We start from the raw sequence: 20,910 nt of genomic DNA, 5'->3' as shown, positions 1-20,910 counted from the left end.
TCCATTGCAGATCTGAAGTACCAGCATCAAGTAATTGTTTTTTTGGGTTTTTTTTCCTCTCTTTGGATTGTTTTTTATCTGTAACAATGTGCGATCTCTGGAGTATGATATCCGCATACACTGCCTGATGAAGGAGCAGCGCTCCGAAAGCTAGTGGCTTGTGCTACCAAATAAACCTGTTGGACTTTAACCTGGTGTTGTGAGACTTCTTACTGTGTTCACCCCAGTCCAACGCCGGCATCTTCACATCATGCCCTTTCTTATACACTGGTAAATTACACTGAACCTCCTACTCCGTGCATATTTCCAATATGTAGATTATTTACTATACTTGAATCTGCAGCTGGATGTAAGAAATTCCTTACACATGTTAATGTGCTCCAACTCAGACTCATATTCACTTCTGAAATGGAGCAGTTTAATGAGCTCTCTTTACTCAGTTTACTCATGGAGAAATCCACTACATTGGCCATGTGCCCCAATGACTGGCAGATTGTATCAAACAGCACAGCATTTCAGCTATTCACAATAGACAAAGTACCAACCATACTCAACCAGCCCATGCTTATAAAACTCAGAACGCAATGTCCAATATTAGCTGTGATCGGGCAGCACTTGCTGAACAATCCTGAGTATGCTAACAATTATGCTAACAACCAATTTAAGATCATCTATTGGGCTTGCAACATGGCTCATTTATGCTTGCTAGAAGCTGCATATATTCATACATTGGGACCTGTCCTCTGTCGGGAAGAGGGATATGTCCAGGCATTGAGCCATTTTTTAATTAAATAAATGGCTGGGAGACAATAGTTTCCTTGGTGCATTCACCATGCAATGCCTCAACCAAGCAGAGTCACCTTGCCAAATAATCAATACCCTTTTGCAGAACATGTAGTAAAAATTGATGCTCCCTTTTAACTTTGGCATTCTAACATCTGTCCTGATGAATGCAAGATGAAAAGCTTCATCAGTATGTCTTTTTTTTCAGCTAAATTCGTGAATTATTTCAACCTTATGGAATCTTTGTTTTTATTATGCTTTTGAACTAAATTAGTAGGAAGAACCTAAAGAGGCTGGCCCAGGGCAGAGGGAGTTGGTTGGCATAATCCAAGGCTATGTGTTTTATGTTACAGTCCATTAGCTTAGGCATTAAAAATAAATGGAGCTTAATACAAAGAAGAATTAAAATGACTTCTGAGTCACCGCTCAAAATGATGTAAACCCTTTAATCCTTTGAATATTTAAATTAATCTCTAGTGGTAACTGCAGTGAATGGAACTTAAGATCACATGCGTATATATTGGGCGGCAAATCTAATGTTGCCTGTTTTGCACCACTACTGAACTGAATTTCTACCCCAAAGGTTTTCTCTGTTACTAAGATTTCCATCCAATACTTTACAACAAAATGCTTTGACTGCTAAAGTATAATCTTCATGTCTGTCCATTACAATTACAAGGAGAGATTGAGCAGCGATTGAACAACATCCAGCTGTCCAAGCTTTCAGTTTTCCTTTAGTTGGTACAATTTGAGATGTGATGCAAAACATGCCAGTCCTGCCCTTGAGAAATATCTTTCTTTGTAAGCGGAAATTGTGTAGATACAAGGAGGATAACCTGTAACCTTTACTGGGCCGAGGTAAATGCCTTCTTTCTGCTATTGTGTGTCAAAACCAAGTGGCTGAGAGATTATCAGTGCAATAGGATGAATTGCCCTTGAAAGAATTCTTCAAAATAAACAGTCTTTCAACCAAATTTCTCTAATATAATTTCTCACGAATAGTTTTGGAAGTGACATGTGCTTTTAAATGTTTCATGCTCAGTGCAGGTGGTTTTTCAAGGAAAAGAGGGAAAAAAAGTGACCAAATAAAAAAGCACACCAATACCCTGATAGCAAAACATTCACATTCCTAATCCCAGATGGCAGTGCTAGGGTACTGCCTGGGCATGTCCCTCTGCCCAATCCGGGACCTATACTTAGCTGTGCACCCCCCCGGCAGGTTCCCTTTGTTTGGTTGCCTTGGTTTACCTGTTGTAAACCTCACTGTAAGAAGTCTCACAACAGCAGGTTAAAGTCCAACAGGTTTATTTGGTAGCAAAATCCACTAGCTTTCGGAGCGCTGCTCCTTCGTCAGGTAAGTGGGAGTTCTGTTCACAAATAGGGCATATAAAGACACAAACTCAATTTACAAAATAATAGTTGGAATGCGAATCTTTACAGGTAATCAAATCTTAAAGGTACAGACAATGTGAGTGGAGAGAGGGCCAAGCACAGGTTAAAGAGATGTGTATTGTCTCCAGCCAAGACAGTTAGTGAGATTTTGCAAGTCCAGGCAAGTCGTGGGGGTTACAGATAATGTGACATGAACCCAAGATCCCGGTTGAGGTCGCCTCATGTGTGCGGAACTTGGCTATCAGTCTCTGCTCAGCGACCCTGTATTTCCCCGGAGCGGAGAAGCTACAACATCTTCTCCGGAGCCTTCAACATGTCATTGATGAAGACGAACATCTCGCCAAGGCCATCCCCACACCCCCATTTCTTGCCTTCAAACAACCGCACAACCTCAAACAGACCATTGTCCGCAGCAAACAACCCAGCCTTCAGGAGAACAGTGACCACGACACCACACAACCCTGACATAGCAACCTCTGCAAGACGTGCCGGATCATCGACACGGATGCCATCACCTCACGTGAGAACACCATCCACCAGGTACACGGTACATACTCTTACAACTCGGCCAACGTTGTCTACCTGATACGCTGCAGGAAAGGATGTCCCGAGGCATAGTACATTGGGGAGACCATGCAAACGCTACGACAATGGATGAATGAACACCGCTCGACAATCACCAGGCAAGGGTGTTCTCTTCCTGTTGGGGAACACTTCAGCGGTCACGGGCATTTGGCCTCTGATCTTCGGATAAGCATTCTCCAAGGTGGCCTTCACGACACATGACAATGCAGAGTCGCTGAGCAGAGACTGATAGCCAAATTCCACACACATGAGGACGGCCTCAACCGGGATCTTGGGTTCATGTCACATTATCTGTAACCCCCACGACTTGCCTGGGCTTGCAAAATCTCACTAACTGTCCTGTCTGGAGACAATACACATCTCTTTAACCTGTGCTTAACACTCTCTCCAGTCACATTGTCTGTACCTTTAAGACTTGATTACCTGTAAAGATTCGCATTCCAACCATTATTTTGTAAATTGAGTTTGTGTCTTTATATGCCCTGTTTGTGAACAGAACTCCCACTTACCTGACGAAGGAGCAGCGCTCCGAAAGCTAGTGGATTTTGCTACCAAATAAACCTGTTGGACTTTAACCTGGTGTTGTGAGACTTCTTACTGTGTTTACCCCAATCTAACGCCGGCATCTCCACATCATGTAAACCTCACCAACATGGCGTTTCTGGGTGGGAATCTTATTACGTTACTGGCGGGGCAGGGCAGGGAAAATCTGAAAAACAAGATCTCACCAGGAAGATTCTAGTTTTCGGACTGTCACAGGATATTGCACCCACATTGCCATTTGTGCCCATGGCAAATCCGGGTGCAAAATTTAAGCCAATAACTTTTTCTTTTATTTCCTGTCTGTCTATTTGAACTTTCTTACTGGTTCAATATAGACTGCCTGTGTTTGAATAGTTAATTGTGACTGTTTCCATGATCAAGTGTAGCTGTTTCCATGACAAAATCATTCATTCCCACATGGATGTTATGTATTTTGTTTTGTAGTAGGAATATTATTTGTCTCTTTAGCATCTACCTTGCTCTGTGACTCTCGCATAAACACAACGGTCACTCGGGTGTGTTTAAGATCTAATTTTCTTCATCCCAGTAGTGGATTCATCAAGGCCAGATGAAAACTAATGACATCAAATCATTAACAATACACAAATGTAATTTTCCAATAAGGCAATAGCAAAATATGATATAATACCAATGGGGCCCTTGTGAATGGCTCATTGTGAGTCAAGAATGGCTATTTTCTAATCGAGTCTATGTCATGTGATTCTCAGTAAGTGATTCCTGCTACTGAATAATTGAAATTCCATCAATATTTATTCGACAATATGGGATTTTTGGCTCTGCTTTGAGATTAACTTTGGATTGTTGTCTTTTGTTCTCTGAAAATCAGAAATGAGTATATTTGAATAAATTAATGAAATAAATATGCAAGCTTCATTAATTAAATGTGACTTTATCAAAGAATCAGGTGAAATTAATTAACTAAATAAAGGTACAGAACTCATCAATTCCTGCATTAATTAAATGGATGGACTTTGGAATGAAAAGGCACGTAACAGAGAATAGAGTAATGCCAATTATGAAAAATGGAAATAGAGCAGAAAGGCAGCCTGGCAACAAATTCAGATCTGGAGACCTGAACTACATAAAGCAGGACAAAAAAAGTCACAAAATAAGAAGCTCTTATATAAAATGGAACTAAGCAAATTGAATGAAATAAGGACATGATGTGCATGACTTTCAAGTGACTGTATACAGAACTGCATCAAATAAATTAATTAAGTTGGCAATGGCAGAGAGAAATGAATTAAATAATAGAGAAGAAATTTAACAAAATTAACCTCAAAAAGTGAATTGCAAGGGGCCAGAAACGAATTAATGAACGATTTGTGTTTCAATTGACAAAATTAATTTAATAAAGGGACAATTTCAATTAGTAAATTTAATTGAGTAACATCACAGGCAACATTTGCTATATAAACAAGTAAGCTTTGTAATGTATTGAAAATTGCATTGTGCGTTTCATCCACATATGTCTACCACATCCATATACCAGCAGTGGAAGACCAGAGGAGAATAAAGGAATCCAAGTTTTAACTGCATGTGCAGTTCTAATTCTGAATGCTTCTTACTGAATCTTACTATTTCTTTCCAAGAACTTGGCAATGAAGAGGGTGAAAATATGAAACATTGCTCTCAGAATGCAACTTTTGGAAGGTATTAGTCTATTCTCTGTAGACAGTATTGTAATTTGAAGATTTAAAGAACACACAGAGGTTGTCACCGGATGTTAGACATAGAGGCATTCCAACTTGTGAACAGTAAAAAGAAAATCTGCACAGTGCATACACACAAAGTGATCTTGCCCAAATAACCATCCCAGCAAAGTAAAATCTCAGATTATTACAGAGAAGATTTTCATTGGAAGGAGTATGACCCATACCTTGCCCATGCACTATCATGGCATTGCTGATCGAGATGGCATTGTCTGTGCCTAATCTACCATGTGCATTCAGAGCCATCACCTCTATTCCCATGTTGGCAAAACCTGCTGCAGTGTTTCAAAGGTGTGATAGCAGGTTTTGTAATCACAGATAACAAAAAGGAGGTGAAGAGTTGGGAGATATTTTTGAGACAAATGTTTGAAGAAAATGACTGACTCAGCAAAAAATAAATGAACAACATTTCCATGCCCAAGAAAAATACAATATACAAAGCAATTGTCTTCGAACGTACTAAATAAAAAGCAAAAGAAACAACTGGCCATTCCATGAGGTTCACACAACCAGCAACCAAATGTGACTTTAATGATGCTGAACATGTCAAATGGAAAATCAAAATACAAATAATCCCAGGTTGTCTCTCTTGTCAACTACAATGAAAAACACTCGAGAAAAACAGAGGATGTGCTCTTACCGGCCATTCATGCCACGATCCTGTTGCAGTGAACTCGGAGAATTTGGTGCCCAGCCACATCTCTGTTCACTGTAGCGGGATGGGAAATCCTGCCGGCGTGAACAGCCATAACATTCTGGCCAGAAAGTAGTCAAACTGCTGGAATTAGCATTGTTTTCAGAGTCTAGAGCTACTGACGTTGAGACTGTCAAAAGTAATTATCACACTCCTAGTTCAAATCCTATGAACACTGTTCATCAGTCATCTGTAAAACACCAACGGCAATCCCACAAATGGAGTTGCAACATGTTAAAGAGTGTTTCCGCAATGACAGAAAGTACTTTTTCAGAAAGTTTATTCCTGTATTTCCCCAGAGTAAAAAAAATAATGCCAGGCAAGATGTTGGAATGCTCCTCTTGCAGGATATGGGAGATCAGGGAGACTTCCGGTATCCCTGACGACAGCACCTGCAAAAGATGCATTCAGCTGCAGCTGCTAGCAAAGCGTGTTAGGGATCTGGAGAAGGAGCTTGATGACCTCCATCTAATTCGGGAGAATGAGAAGTATATAGACAGTAGCATTAGGGAGATAGTTACACCTAAGCAGCAGAGCACAGGAAATTGGGTTACTGTAAGGAGAGGAAATGGCAGTGTGAAAGGACAGGCAGAGCAGGGTTCCCCTGTGGCCATACCCCTCCACAACAGGTATACTGAATTGGATGCTGTTGTGGGAGATGCTTTACCTGGGACAAGCTGCGACAGCCGGAACTCTGATACTGAGTCTAGTTCTACAGCGCAAAAGGGTGGGATGAAGAAGAGGAGAGCAGTAGTGATAGGGGACTCAATGGTCAGAGGTACGGACAGGAGGTTCTGTGGTCGGGACAGAGACTCCCGCATGGTTTGTTGCCTCCCAGGTGCCAAGGTCAGCGATGTCTCTGATCGCGTGCACAGTGTTCTAAAGTGGGAAGGTGATCAGCCAGATGTCGTGGTACACACCGGTACCAATGACGTGGGAAGGAAGAGTGAGGAGGTCCTAAAGAGTGAGTGCAATGAGCTTGGAAGGAAGTTAAAAAGCAGGACCCCGAGGGTAGTAATCTCAGGATTGCTACCTGAGCCACATGCCAGTGAGGGCAGGAGTAGGATGCTTGGGCGGATGAACACGTGGCTGAGGAACTGGTGCAGGGGGCAGGGTTTCCAATTCTTGGATCATTGGGACCTCTTCTGGGGCAGGTGGGACCTGTACAAGAGAGACGGGTTACACCTAAACTACAAGGGGACCAATATACTTGCAGGGAGATTTGCTAGTGTTATTGGGGAGCGTTTAAACTAGATTTGCAGGGGGATGGGAACCAGAGTGCCAGAGCAGATAGTGGAGCAGGGGTAAAAAGACAGGTTAGTTCAAGCAAAATCACAAATGGAAGGGTAGAGTGTGGTGGAAATAATCTTTTGAGGTGTGTCTATTTCAATGCCAGGAGTATTGTGGGGAAGGCAGACGAGCTGAAGGCGTGGATAGACACATGGAAATATGACATTATAGCCATTTGGCTACTTGGCTACAGGAGGGGCAGGACTGGCAGCTCAATGTTCCAGGGTTCCAATGTTTCAGACGGGATAGAGGCAGAGGGATAAAAGGTGGGGGGGGTAGCATTGTTGGTCAGGGAAAATGTTACAGCGGTACTCAGGCAGGATAGATTAGAGAGCTTGTCTACAGAGGCCCTATGGGTGGAGCTGAGAAACAAGAAAGGTATGACCACATTAATGGGGTTGTATTATAGACCACCCAATAGTCAGCGAAAATTGGAGGAGCAAATCAGCGGAGAGATAGCTGACAACTGCAAGAAACACAAAGTTGTGATAGTAGGGGAATATTAATTTTCCACATATAGATTGGGACTCGCATACTGTTAAAGGTTTAGATGGGGTAGAGTTTGTAAAATGTGTTCAGGAGAATTTTCTACATCAGTATATAGAGGTGCCAACTAGAGAGGATGTGATATTGGATCTCCTATTGGGAAATGAGTTAGGGCAGGTGATGGATGTGAGTGTGAGGGAACACTTTGGATCCAGTGATCATAATGCCATTAGTTTCAACCTGATCATGGATAAGGATAGATCTGGTCCTCGGGTTGAAGTTCTGAACTGGAAAAAGGCCAAATTTGATGAAATGAGAAGGGATCTGGGAAGTGTGGATTGGCACAGGCTGTTCTCTGGTAAGGATGTAAATGGAAAGTGGGAGGCCTTCAAAGGAGAAATTTTGAGAGTGCAGGGTTTGTATGTTCCTGTCAGGATGAAAGGCAAAGTAAATCGGAATAAGGAACCTTGGTTCTCGAGGGAGATTGTAACACTGATTAAGAGGAAGAGGGAGTTGTATGAAATGTACAGGCAGCAAGGAACACATCAGATGCTCGAGGAGTATAAGAAGTGCAAGAAGCTACTTAAGAGGGAAATCAGGAGGGCTAAAAGAAGACATGAGGTTGCTTTGGCAGCCAGAGTGAAGGAAAATCCAAAGAGCTTCTATAGGTATGTTAGGAGCAAAAGGATAGTGAGGGATAAAATTGGTCCTCTTGAAGACCAGAGTGGTAGACTGTGTATGGAACCAAAAGAGATGGGGGAGATACTAAATGGTTTTTTTGCATCTGTATTTACTGAGGAAACGGGCATGGAGTCTACGGAAATAGGGCAAACAGGTAGGGAGGTCATGGAACCTTTACAGATTAAAGGGGAGGAGGTGCTTGCTGTCTTGAGGCAAATCAGAGTGGATAAATCCCCAGGACCGGACAGGGTATTCCCACGGACCTTGAGGGAAGCTAGTGTTGAACTTGCAGGGGCCCTGGCAGACATATTTAAAATGTCAGTATTCACAGGGGAGGTGCCGGATGATTGGAGGGTGGCTCATGTTGTTCCGTTGTTTAAAAAAGGTTCCAAAAGAAATCCGGGAAATTATAGGCCAGTAAGTTTGACGTCGGTGGTGGGCAAATTATTGAAAGGTGAGATAAGGGATAGGATCTACAAATATTTGGATAGACAGGGACTTATTAGGGAGAGTCAACATGGCTTTGTGCATGGTAGGTCATGTTTGACCAATCTATTAGAGTTTTTCGAGGAGGTTACCAGGAAAGTGGATGAAGGGAAGGCGGTGGATGTTGTCTACTTGGATTTCAGCAAGGCCTTTGACAAGTTCCCTCATGGGAGGTTAGTTAGGAAGGTTCAGTCGCTAGGTATACATGGGGAGGTAGTAAATTGGATTAGACACTGGCTCAATGGAAGAAGCCAGAGAGTGGTTGTGGAGGATTGCTTCTCTGAGTGGAGGCCTGTGACTAGGGGTGTGCCGCAGGGATCGGTGTTGGGTTCATTGTTGTTTGTCATCTATATCAATGATCTGGATGATAATGTGGTCAATTGGATCAGCAAGTTTGCTGATGATACAAAGATTGGAGGTGTAGTGGACAGTGAAGAAGGTTTTCAAAGCTTGCAGAGGGATTTGGACCAACTAGAAAAATGGGCTGAAAAATGGCAAATGGAATTTAACGCAGACAAGTGTGAGATATTGCACATTGGAAGGACAAAACAAAGTAGAATGTACAGGGTAAATGGTAGGACTCTGAAGAGTGCAGTTGAACAGAGGGATCTGGGAATACAGGTCCAGAATTCCCTAAAAGTGACGTCACAGGTGGATAGGGTCATAAAGAGTGCCTTTGGTACATTGGCCTTTATAAATCGGAGTATCGAGTATAAAAGTTGGAGTGTTATGGTAAGGTTATATAAGGCATTGGTGAGGCCGAATTTAGAGTATTGTGTATTGTTTTGGTCACCTAGTTACAGGAAGGATGTAAATAAGGTTGAAAGAGTGCAGAGAAGGTTCACAAGGATGTTGCCGGGACTTGAGAAGCTGAGTTACAGAGAGAGATTGAATAGGTTGGGACTTTATTCCCTGGAGCATAGAAGATTGAGGGGAGATTTGATAGAGGTGTATAAGATTTTGATGGGTATAGATAGAGTGAATGCAAGCAGGCTTTTTCCGCTGAGGCTAGGGGAGAAAAAAACCAGAGAGCATGGGTTAAGGGTGAAAGGAGAAAAGTTTAAAGGGAATATTAGGGGGGGGCTTCTTCACGCAGAGAGTGGTGGGAGTGTGGAATGAGCTGCCGGATAAAGTGGTAAATGTGGGGTCACTTTTAACATTTAAGAAAAACTTCAACAGGTTCATGGATGAGAGGGGTGTGGAGAGATATGGTCCAAGTGCAGGTCAGTGGAACGAGGCAAAAAATGGTTCGGCACAGACAAGAAGGGCCAAAAGGCCTGTTTCTGAGCTGTAATTTTCTATGGTTCTATGGACAGTGTTTACCCACACTGGACAGAATGGAAATCAGCTTTAAAACTTGTGGAAAGCGCAACCACTTTGCTTGTGTTTGTTGCTCAAGAGCAAAATCAAATACAAAGACTAATACCACCAGATGGGTGCCATGTCCATATACTAGAACAAAAGGGTGAGTGAATATAGCCAATGTACAAGCAAGTGTTACTGAATATACTTCTGTGCTCTCTTCAGGACACAATAACCAGTTGTGTGTGACAGTGACTATTGGCTGCTCAGATGTAAGGGCTCTCCTAGACACAGGAGCATGTGCGTGTGTGACAGCAGCAAAATGTTCAACAAACTTCAGGAATGGCCCAATCATGGCAAACCAGAGAATATGAGTGGCAAAATTATGACCAAAAATACTGACAGTTCTCAGGGCTTTTGAAATGCCAGATACATTCGAAGACACCAGAATGAATGGTGTATTCTATGGAATATCTGGAGAATGTGACACGCTTTTCCATTTCCATGCAGCAACTGATCGGCATATAATTGCAGTAACATTTGCAGTTCCTATACAAACCAACAGCACTTTCCTATTGTAAACTGACTGCTTCACTGACAAACTGAAAGGTGCTACATGCAAGCTGCATGCAGACCCTATTGTGCCCCTAGTTGCACATTGACAGTGACAAATACCATTTCATATCAGAGCAGACAGAGAAGGAATTTCAGAACCTACCTGATATTGACATTACTGAGAAAGTTGGGGATGAGCCGACCCCTTGGGTCTACCCACACAAGGCATCCAGAAACACAAGAGCGAAAACCAGATTTAAATCTGCATTGATATGCAAGCCAAGCCATACAACGAGAAAAACAATTGACAGCAGCAATTTATAAAATTAAAGTGGAAGTGAATGGTGCTAAACACTGATAAATTTGACTTCAGTGCAGGCTACCATCAAATTGAGCTTGCAAAAGAATCAAGGGCCAGATGGCAGAGTTTCCCTTTCCACCAAAATAGTTGGTGGAAAGAAATACTGCCTGCCTGCAGCCAATTAATACTCCAAAGAGCATTAAATGGCTGGAAGCGGTACTTCCACTCCTAACTTGATGATGTCCCACCTCAGAGAGCTGCCAGCAGCTCCCGTTCCACCAGTGCCAGAATTGGCATTGAGACTGCAAGTAGTCCTCAGAGCCTCAATCCCAGGCATCCAGCATCAAGTGAGTTTTGAGGTTCTCAAGGCAGGGAAGAGAGGTGAAGCATGGGCAGGGGGCAGAGGGCAGTTTGGTTGTTGGTGGAGAGGCCACAAGTGGAGGAAGTATCTGTTTTGGGTTGGTGGTACCAGATGTTAAAAAGAGACCATTGATAGATATGCTCTCTCCTTCCCACTGAAGGCCTGAGAGGAGTCATTTTTTAGGTCTTCCCCCCGTCTCTGAATGTCTATTTCCAGCCTAAAAATGGAATGTAAAATTCTGCCCAAGATATATAATATCATTCTCCACGAACAACAGACTTTTTCAATACAAGAGGCTGAACTTTGGTAGCTGAGGTATTTCAGCACATTAATTCAGTCTGCAATTCAAGGGCATGAAGGCACACTGAACATCAGTGATGACTTTCTCAACTATGATCACACTGAAGATGAACTTCAGATGTGCCCACATGCATGCCTACAACATCATAGAGAATGTAATCTCACCTTGAACAAAGTCAATTGCTTGTTCAACGAAAGCAAAATAAAATTCTTTGGTCATGTGTTCTTAGAAACATAGAAACTAGAAGCAGGAGTAGGCCATTTGGCCCTTTGAGCCTGCTTCGCCATTCATTTTGATCATGGCCGATCATCAAATTCAATATCCTGATCCCTCCCCTTAGCTCTTGATCCCTTTAGCCCCAAGAGCTATATCTAATTTCTTCTTGAAATCAGACAATGTTTTGGCCACAAATACTTTCTGTGGTAGTGAATTCCAAACATTCACCACCCTCTGGTTGAAGAAATTTCTCACCTCAGTTTTAAAAGGTTTGCCCCTTATCCTCAAACTATGACCCCCTAGGGTGGCACAGTGGCTAGCGCTGCTGCCTCACAGCGCCAGGGACCCGGGTTCAATTCCTGGCTTGGGTTACAGACTGCGGAGTCTACATGTTCTCTCCGTGTGTGTGTGTGTGTTTCCTCCGGGTGCTCCGGTTTCCTCCCACAAGTCCAAAAGATGTCCTGATTAGGTGCATTGGTCATGCTAAATTCTCCCTCAGTGGACCCGACAGGTACTGGATGTGGCGACTAGTGGACTTTCACAGTAACTTCATTGCAGTGTTAACGTAAGCCTACTTATGATACCAATAAATGAAGAAGAAAGATACTGGTTCTCGACTCCCCCACCATTGGGAACATTCTTTCTGAATCTACCCTGTCTAACCCTGTTAGAATTTTAGAAGTTTCTATGAGATCCCCCTCACTCTTCCAAACTCCTCAGCAATTTAATCTCTCTTCATATGGCTGACCTGCCATCCCAGGAATCAGTCTGATTCGCTGTACTCCCTCTATAGCAAGGACATCCTTCCTCAGATAGGCATGCAAACTGCACACAATTCTCCAAGTGTGGTCTCACCAATGCCCTGTACAATTGCAGCAAAACATCCCTATCGCTATACTTAAATCCTCTCACTATGAAGGCCAAGGTACCATTTGCCTTCTTTACTGCTTGCTTTACCTGTGCGCTTACTTTCAGCGACTGATGCATGAGGACACTAAGGTCTCATTGCATATCCACCTCTCTTTTCACTTTGGTAGCAATAATAGGAAGACAGATTATACTTTTCCCAAAGGTAGGGGAGTCTAAAACTAGAGGGCATAGGTTTAAGGTGAGAGGAGAGAGATACAAAAGGGTCCAGAGGGGCAATTTTTTCATACAGAGTGTCTGGAACAAGCTGCCAGAGGTAGTAGTAGAGGCAGGTACAATTTTGTCTTTTAAAAAGCATTTAGACAGTTACATGAGTAAGATGGGTATAGAGGGATATGGGCCAAATGCGGGCAATTGGGACTAGCTTAGGGGTTAAAAAAAGGCAGCATAGACAAGTTGGGCTGAAGAGCCTGTTTCCATGCTGTAAACCTCTATGACTCTTTGCCTCTCAATTTACACCCATTCAAGTAATAATCTGTCTTCCTATTATTGCTACCAAAGTGGATAACCTCATATTTGTCCACATTATACTGCATCTGTCATGCATATGCCCACACACTCAGTCTGTCCAAATCATGCTGAAGCATCTCTCCATCCTCCTCACAGCTCACCCTCCCACCCAACTTTGTATCATAGAAATCATAGAAACCCTACAGTGCAGAAAGCGGCCATTCGGCCCATTGAGTCTGCACCGCCCACAATCCCACCCAGGCCCTACCCCCATATCCGTACATATTTTACCCGCTAAACCCTCTAACCTACGCATCTCAGGACACTAAGGGGCAATTTTAGCATGGCCAATCAACCTAACCCGCACATCTTTGGACTGTAGGAGGAAACCGGAGCACCCGGAGGAAACCCACGCAGACACGAGGAGAATGTGCAAACTCCACACAGACAGTGACCCGAGCTGGGAATCGAACCCAGGTCCCTGGAGCTGTGAAGCAGCAGTGCTAACCACTGTGCTACGGTGCCGCCCTGCAAATTTGGAAATAATGCATTCAGTTCCCTTTTCCAAATCATTAATATATAATGTGAACGGTTGGGGTCCAAGCACAGATCCCTGCGGAACCCCATTAGTCACTTACTTCCAATCAGAAAAAGATCCATTTATGCCAACTCTTTGCACCCTATCTGCTAACCAGCTTTCTATCCATCTCAAGACATTGCCAGCAATCCCATGTGCTTTAACTTTCCATAGTAGTCTGATATGAGACACCGTGAGGCCTTTTGAAAGTCTAAATAAACCAAATCCACAGGTTCTCCTCAGTCCACTCTACTCGTTACATCCTCAAAGAATTCCAATAGATTTGTCAAGCATGATTTCCCTTTTGTAAATCTATGCTGACTTTGTCTGATTATACCACTGCCTTCCAAATGCTGAGTTATGAAAACCTTGATAATGGACTTTAGCAACTTCCCCAGTGCTGACATTAGGCTCACTGGTCTATGGCTCCCTGTATTCTCTCTTCCTCCCTTTTTGAATAGCGGGCTTACATTAGCTACCCTTCAATCTGTAGGAACAAATCCAGATTCCAAAGAATTTTGGAAAATAACCACCAATGGATCTATTATTTCCAGGGCCACATCCTCAAGTACTCTGGGATGAAGATTATTATCAGGACCTGGAGATTTATCCACCTTCAATCCCATCAATTTCCCCCAAACTATTTCTCCACTAATGCAGATTCCCTTCAGCTTCTCAATAAACTTGTTTCTCTCAGCACTTCTGGTACATTATTCATGTCTTCCTTTGTGAAGACTGGAGCAAAATATGAATTTAATTCCGCAGCCATTTCTTTATTCCCCGTTATGAATGATCCCATTTCTGACTATAAGGGGCCTACATTGATTTTTGTTAATCTTTTTCTCCTTACATGGCAATAGAAACTTATATAGTCCGTTTTTATGTTCCCCATTAGCTTATTTTCATACTCTATTTTTTCCTTCTTAATCAATCCCTTGGTCCTCCTTTGCTGAATTTTAAACTGCTCCCAATCCTCAGGCCTATTGCTTTTTCCTTGCCAAACTGTATGCTTCTTCCTCGAACCTGATACTATATCTAATTTCCCTTGTATGAGTATCACCTGATCCAGAGAAAGCTGAGGGTATTGCAAATGCTGTGGATCCTACAAATGTTCAGGAAGTCTGGAATCTGATGGGCCCTAATTCCTGATCTTATTACTTTATTTGCCCCCTCCTCAACTACTGGAAAGCTTCCAGATAAACTCATCTATGTCATCCCATGGGCACACATCCTCCTGAGTTACTCCATAGAGCTAATGATCAACACATTTACAAACTCATTCAACAACAGAAGGGTTGAATGAGAGTAAAAGGTAAAGTCACCTTAGTCCCTGATGACCAAGGACACTGACTAGTGGTGATTTAACCCAAAGATCACCACCCCTCAGGTGAAGGGCAAGTTGAGAAGGAAAGCCTTTATGAATAACCTCAGACAGTAGGGGAATTGAACCAATGCTGTTTGCATTGCTAATCAACTGTCCAGCCAACTGTGCTAAACTGAATGAGAGTGAACGCAGAATGAAACATGAAACTTAGACCACACCACTAAAGCCAGGAGGCAAAGTGCTTGTAAAATGTGATGCTCATGTTGGGAAGCACCCCTATGACATACAGCCATTGGTTGTGACCATCACAGAAGGATAAATCATCACACAAAACATGTCATTCTTCATAGCCCAGAAAACACCATTCGCAAGCATTGAATTTGATTCTGACATCAACATCTCAGATGAAGAACATGAGTTAAATGAGATCATCAGATTGATTCTGAGGATGAAAGTGTGGATGTATGAGGAGAGATTAAACAGTTTGAGCTTATACTCGCTTGAGTTTAGAAGGATGAGAGGGGATCTGATTGAGATATATAAAATTTTAAAAGGGATTGATAGAGTAAATGTAGGCTAAATGTTTCCTCTTATGGGGCAATCTAGAACAAGAGGTCACAGGTATAGATTAAGAGGTGATAGATTTAACACTGAGATGAGGAGGAACTACTTCTCACAAAGGCTGGTGAATTTGTGGAACTTACTGCCCCTTAGCACGGTGGAGTCCGAATCATTGGATAGTTTAAAGAAGGAAATAGATATATTTCCAATAAAAGAAAAGGGATAAGGGGATATGGGGAACAGGTGGGGAAGTGGATTTGAGACCAGGGTGACATCAGCCATGATCTTATTGAATGTGGAGCAAGTTCAAAGGGCTGAATTTGCCTACTTCTGCTCCTAATTCCCATGTTCTTATGTTCCTATGATCACAGCTGATGTCAGATGATATTCTACTCATGAGCGAAAACATCCACCATACTTAAGCGATTATGCTACAAATTTTACTATTTGCAGTTGGTGAACAAATCTTTTATTGTATATGATTGAGAACATTGTTAAATTAATACAAAAGTGAGAATATGTAATATTGTTACTGGTGAATTTGAATGTTCAAGTTATACTTAAGTTCGCACATTTGGAAACAAACCATTGAAACAAGCCATGCTTGTAGTGTGTTGAAAACGGCATTGCTCACTTCTCCACTTAAAGCTACCTTACCCATATTCCAGCAGAGTGAATCTAGAAGGAGAGTACAGGAATCTATGTTCTAATTGCATGTGAGATTCTGATTCTAAGTATTTCTTACTGAATCTTATTGCTTTATCTCAAGAACTTCACAGGCTTCAAAAACTCAAAGTGAAAATGTGCATTCATATCTTGCATGTCATGTTCTCAGGATGTCCCAAAATACTTTCTCACCAATGGAGCAATTTTGACATGTTCACTGTTGGAATGTAGGTAAACATGGCAGCCAATGTGTAGATAGAAAGGTCCTACAATTGGCAAAAGAAAAATGAGCAGGAAGTCAGTGGGAAGTGGCTACTAGGCAGCAAAAATTAGGTAGGTTGCCCTGGAGGACCTGGTGAGCAATGCACAGCACAAGGCAAGTGCAAAGGATGGGAATTGCAGTAGGGGGGAAGAGGCTGGAGAACTCAGCAAAATCAGTTAGTCTGTACAACAGGTGGTTGAGCTGCTGCCAATTTTCCACCATCTCCGAAATTGAAAACCTATCTTTTGGTGCCTGGTGTTGTGGTCATGTCAGTAAGATTCTTAAGAATCTCTTAAGTTCTTCTGTACATTATCTGCCAATTTAGTTACCATTAACAGATTGGACACTTGGTATCCATGTAACAACTCAAATAGTGAGCACCATTTAGGTTATTATGGTATCTCTCTGTGTGGTAACAATAAATATAGCAATACTGTATCCCAACCCACTTAGTTCTGCTCACCAAACACCGCTTTAGAGTCAGTATGACTCTTCAATCCATTGTTAATTTTGCAACTTTTACAGCTTGACACAGCCAACTAAATGTGATGGCAATTTGCAAAAGTAGCAAGCTCCAATAAATAGTCTTACGATCACTGGATTTTGGCGATATAAACAGTCATCAGAATATTAAAATGAAACTATTTATGTAATGTCAACAAGTCCGAATCTCGACCTGGCTGATTCCTCTGCATGAACTGCAATGAAGCCTTTGAAAATAAGTCCTGGAGAGTTTCGGTTGATTATTAGAAATGAAGTGCTTTTAAGGCAGTGGACATTAGCTTGCATTAGTTCAATCGCTTCTTATTTTGCAGATGCTGGAAAATAATAACTCAGGTTTATGCTATGAGTAAGTTCTACCAAGTGTACAGTCAAGATGTTTGAAACTACACACACAGTAATTACGTTTGTTTCTGCTCAAGTTCCCCTCATTCTGTGTACTCTTGCACATATAATTCGCAATTTTGATTTGAGTTCATACGGTTCAATAGTAGACACACACAATTATTGCTTTCATCCACAATCATTTTGCACCGACAATGACATGCTAAGGATTTATTCGAATAAAATTCAGCTAATTTAAACAGGAACAAATGATGGATTTTATTGGGTCCGACTGCCACTAAGCTGATGTAATCAAATGACAAATTTCCGATGGTTTGCCCCGTATGTGTCTTTCTGATTTTTCTGTGGTGATCCTATCTTGTATTATTGAAGGGAAATTGAATGGGAATAACTTGTTATATGTTTGGAGTAGGGCTTGGCTGTACCACAGCTAAATATAAAAGTTTGAGTAAAATGATTTGAGCAGCCAAAGCTTCACAAGTTCAAGTGCAGTTTTATTAAGCAATTAAAGCTGGACATCAGTAAGTACTGATTAAACACCTTTACAAATGGATGAAACAAACCAATTGCTTAAACTCAATCAACCAGCACAATGTCAGGGCTTTTACAATTGACCACCGTGCCCTTGGTTTGGGAAAGAAGAAATTTCCTATCGTTCTTTCATGTATAGATTGTATGATTTCCTCCAGGGTTAGATTGTCAGCTGCCACTAACATTGAAGTGTTACATATGAATAACCACCACTCAGTGAAATGTGCCCTTTTGAGGAAATCAACACCTGTGAAAGACATTCTTGTGTTATAAATCAATTGGTCACTGTCAACTAGTTGCATTCTATTAGTATCATGAATATCTTTGGCCAGAGTTTCATGCTCCCTCACTGGCAGATTCTGAGGCAGGGGAGGGGAGTGAGGATGGGGGGTGGGAGGAGGAGGTGACATTGGAGGGAAGAGCATGGAATTGCATAGAGGGTTCCCACCCACTTTGACCTGGTCACAATTTTATTGTTGGGGTGGGCCAGAGTCTTGGAGAGAAGTCCACCCTTTCCCCAGTTATGGCCCTGAGGTGGCCACTTAATGGCATTTTCCCACCAAGCCTCAATTTTTAAGCTGGTAGGCAGTTGACAGCTCAAACACTTAAATTCACACGAATTAACTTTGCTGGATCTCAGCTGGGAAGAGCGGGTAGGTCTCCATCAGAAACCGTCTTCTGACTGGGGCGCTGTCTCTCCTCAAGGCCCAATGATTTCCAGACATCCCTTGCTGCCCCACTCCTGCCCCGGCAATCCCCCAAGACCCTGATTGCAACCCTAGGAGTCCCCTAGCCTCCCCACCCTGGGACCCCTGCCACTTTCCAGTCCTCTGGTACCTAGGGCCACCTCTCTGCAGTGCCTCTTCTGGCCAATCTGATTGGCTGGCAGCTCTCTAAGGCAAGACATTCTCCTGAGTGAGGGGCACAAGTCCTGCCTAATGCCACATAACAACTTGTTGGAGTGCAATATGGTATCAGGGCTATTAGAGTTGGTGGGGACATGTTCCCCAAGTTCCCAACATCCCGGAAATTCAAGCCTTTGTGTATGCATTTCCCTGGTGCAATAAGATGAGGGACTTCAATACGAAACAATAAAGGGAAATCACAAGATAATGAAATCACCAATCTTTATATTACATATCACGGGTTCTCTTAGGAACAAGAGAATTTCCACTGGCAACTGTGAAATACAAAATTATACTATCACATGTTTATCTATTCAGCCATTCGCACTATTGACACTGATCACGAATTGTCCAAGGTCACTGCATATTTATCTTAAGTAAAGAAAACGTACCTCAGAGAATCGCTGCACATCCTGGGTCAAGGTTCCTACCCTACGCCAATGAAAATGTTTGAGGAACTTGACAACTGCAGGATTGACTGCATTATCTGATGGGACTGTCCGGAAGAAATTGGGATATTTCTTCTTGTCAGCCAGGACCGGTGTAGTTGCAGCAAAGGAAAGCTGTAAGAAACATTAAGATATTGTCAATAATTCAATAAGAGCTATCTTTGCTTTGAATAGAACTTACTGCTGGAAACATTAGATCCAGTTTCCATCAACAACTGACATTATAATATCTGCATGTAGCACTGAGCTCCAAAAGGAATGATTTCAATTCAGTGAAAACTTTGAATGATTACAATGCCTTTTGCTTCACAAAACCAATCTCATAAAGTGTCTGTCTTTAAAATTAATGGAGCAGTACAACTTTGATCTTCAGGAAAATGCATGACATGTAGTCCTGAGTTTTATTTCTTCCATGAGAAAGGTAACTTTCCATGTGAATAAACAAGATGGCATGGATTATTAAGCCTCCTCACTACAATGGGGCAATAAATCTGCACCCCACTTCATCAGGCTGGTGTTTCAATATATGAACCATTAGATTGTACAATTGTGCTTGTAATTGCTTTCTTCTTTTTCTGTCAGTTCTCACCTCTTTGGATCACAATGGGCTGGACTTTCCACAGATAATCTCATAAACTCCCACCAAAAGATCAACAGAATCCTTTGAGGGACAGCATAAAAAATTGTTTCCACCATTGGTCCAGGATTCCTGCCAAAGCTATAGTGCAAGATCAGATCTTAGAGCCATAGAGGTTTGTAGTATGGAAACAGGTCCTTCGGCCCAACTTGTCCATGCCGCCCAGTTTTTACCACTAAGCTGGTCTTAATTGCCTGCATTTGGCCCATATCCCTCTATACCCATCTTACCCATGTAACTGTCTAAATGCTTTTTAATAGACAAAATTGTACCCGTCTCTACTACTGCCTCTGGCAGTTCGTTCTAGACCTCTGGGTGAAAAAATCACCCCTCTGGACCCTTTTGTATCTCTCCCCTCTCACCTTAAATCTATGCCCTCTAGTTTTAGACTTCCTTACCTTTGGGAAAAGATATTGACTATCTACCTGATCTATGCCCCTCATTATTTTATAGACCTCTATAAGATCACCCCTAAGCCTCCTACACACCAGGGGAAAATAGTCCTAGTCTATCCTGGGTGAAACCCCATTATCTTGCCATGTGGTCATTCTCCACATCTCAGCTTGGACAGTTAGTTTTTTTGGGGCAAAACAAAACCAAAAAGATAGGAACAAGAGTAGGGCATTTGGCCCCTCAAGCCTGCTCCACCATTCAATAGGCTGATCCAACATTATCACTTCCACTTCCTGCCCTTTCCTCATAACCCTTGATTCCCTTACTGATCAAAAATCTATCCACCTCGGCCTTAAACATGCAAATGGACTCTGCCCCCATATCTCTCTGTGACAACGAGTTCCAACGACTCACAACACTCGGAGAAGAAATTCCTCTTCATCTCAGTCTTGAATTGGCACTCCTTTATTCTGAGATTATGCCCTCTGGTCCTAGACTCTCCCATAAGGGGAAACAACCTCTCAGAATCTACCCTGCCAAGCCATTTTAGAATTTTATATGTTTAAATGAGATCATCTCTCATTCTTCTAAATTCCAATGAGTAGAGTCCCAACATGCTTAATCTTTCCTTATAATCCCTCCAAACCAGGGATCATCCAAGTGAACCTTCTCT

General features: G+C 42.3%; 1 protein-coding gene across 1 annotated transcript in view; it reads right to left on the bottom strand.

Moving 5' to 3' along the window:
• Nucleotides 1-20,910, bottom strand: part of gabbr2 (gamma-aminobutyric acid (GABA) B receptor, 2) — an 895,535-nt gene that overhangs the window by 356,350 nt on the left and 518,275 nt on the right. The window contains 1 exon segment of the mRNA XM_078200470.1: nt 19,151-19,321. Within this exon segment, the coding sequence (XP_078056596.1) occupies nt 19,151-19,321 (171 nt within the window).

Source organism: Mustelus asterias, chromosome 2 (genome assembly GCF_964213995.1).
Source record: "Mustelus asterias chromosome 2, sMusAst1.hap1.1, whole genome shotgun sequence".
Classification (NCBI taxonomy): Eukaryota; Metazoa; Chordata; class Chondrichthyes; order Carcharhiniformes; family Triakidae; genus Mustelus; species Mustelus asterias.
Note: the sequence above shows the minus strand (reverse complement) of the source record. Positions and strands in the feature narration are given on the sequence as shown.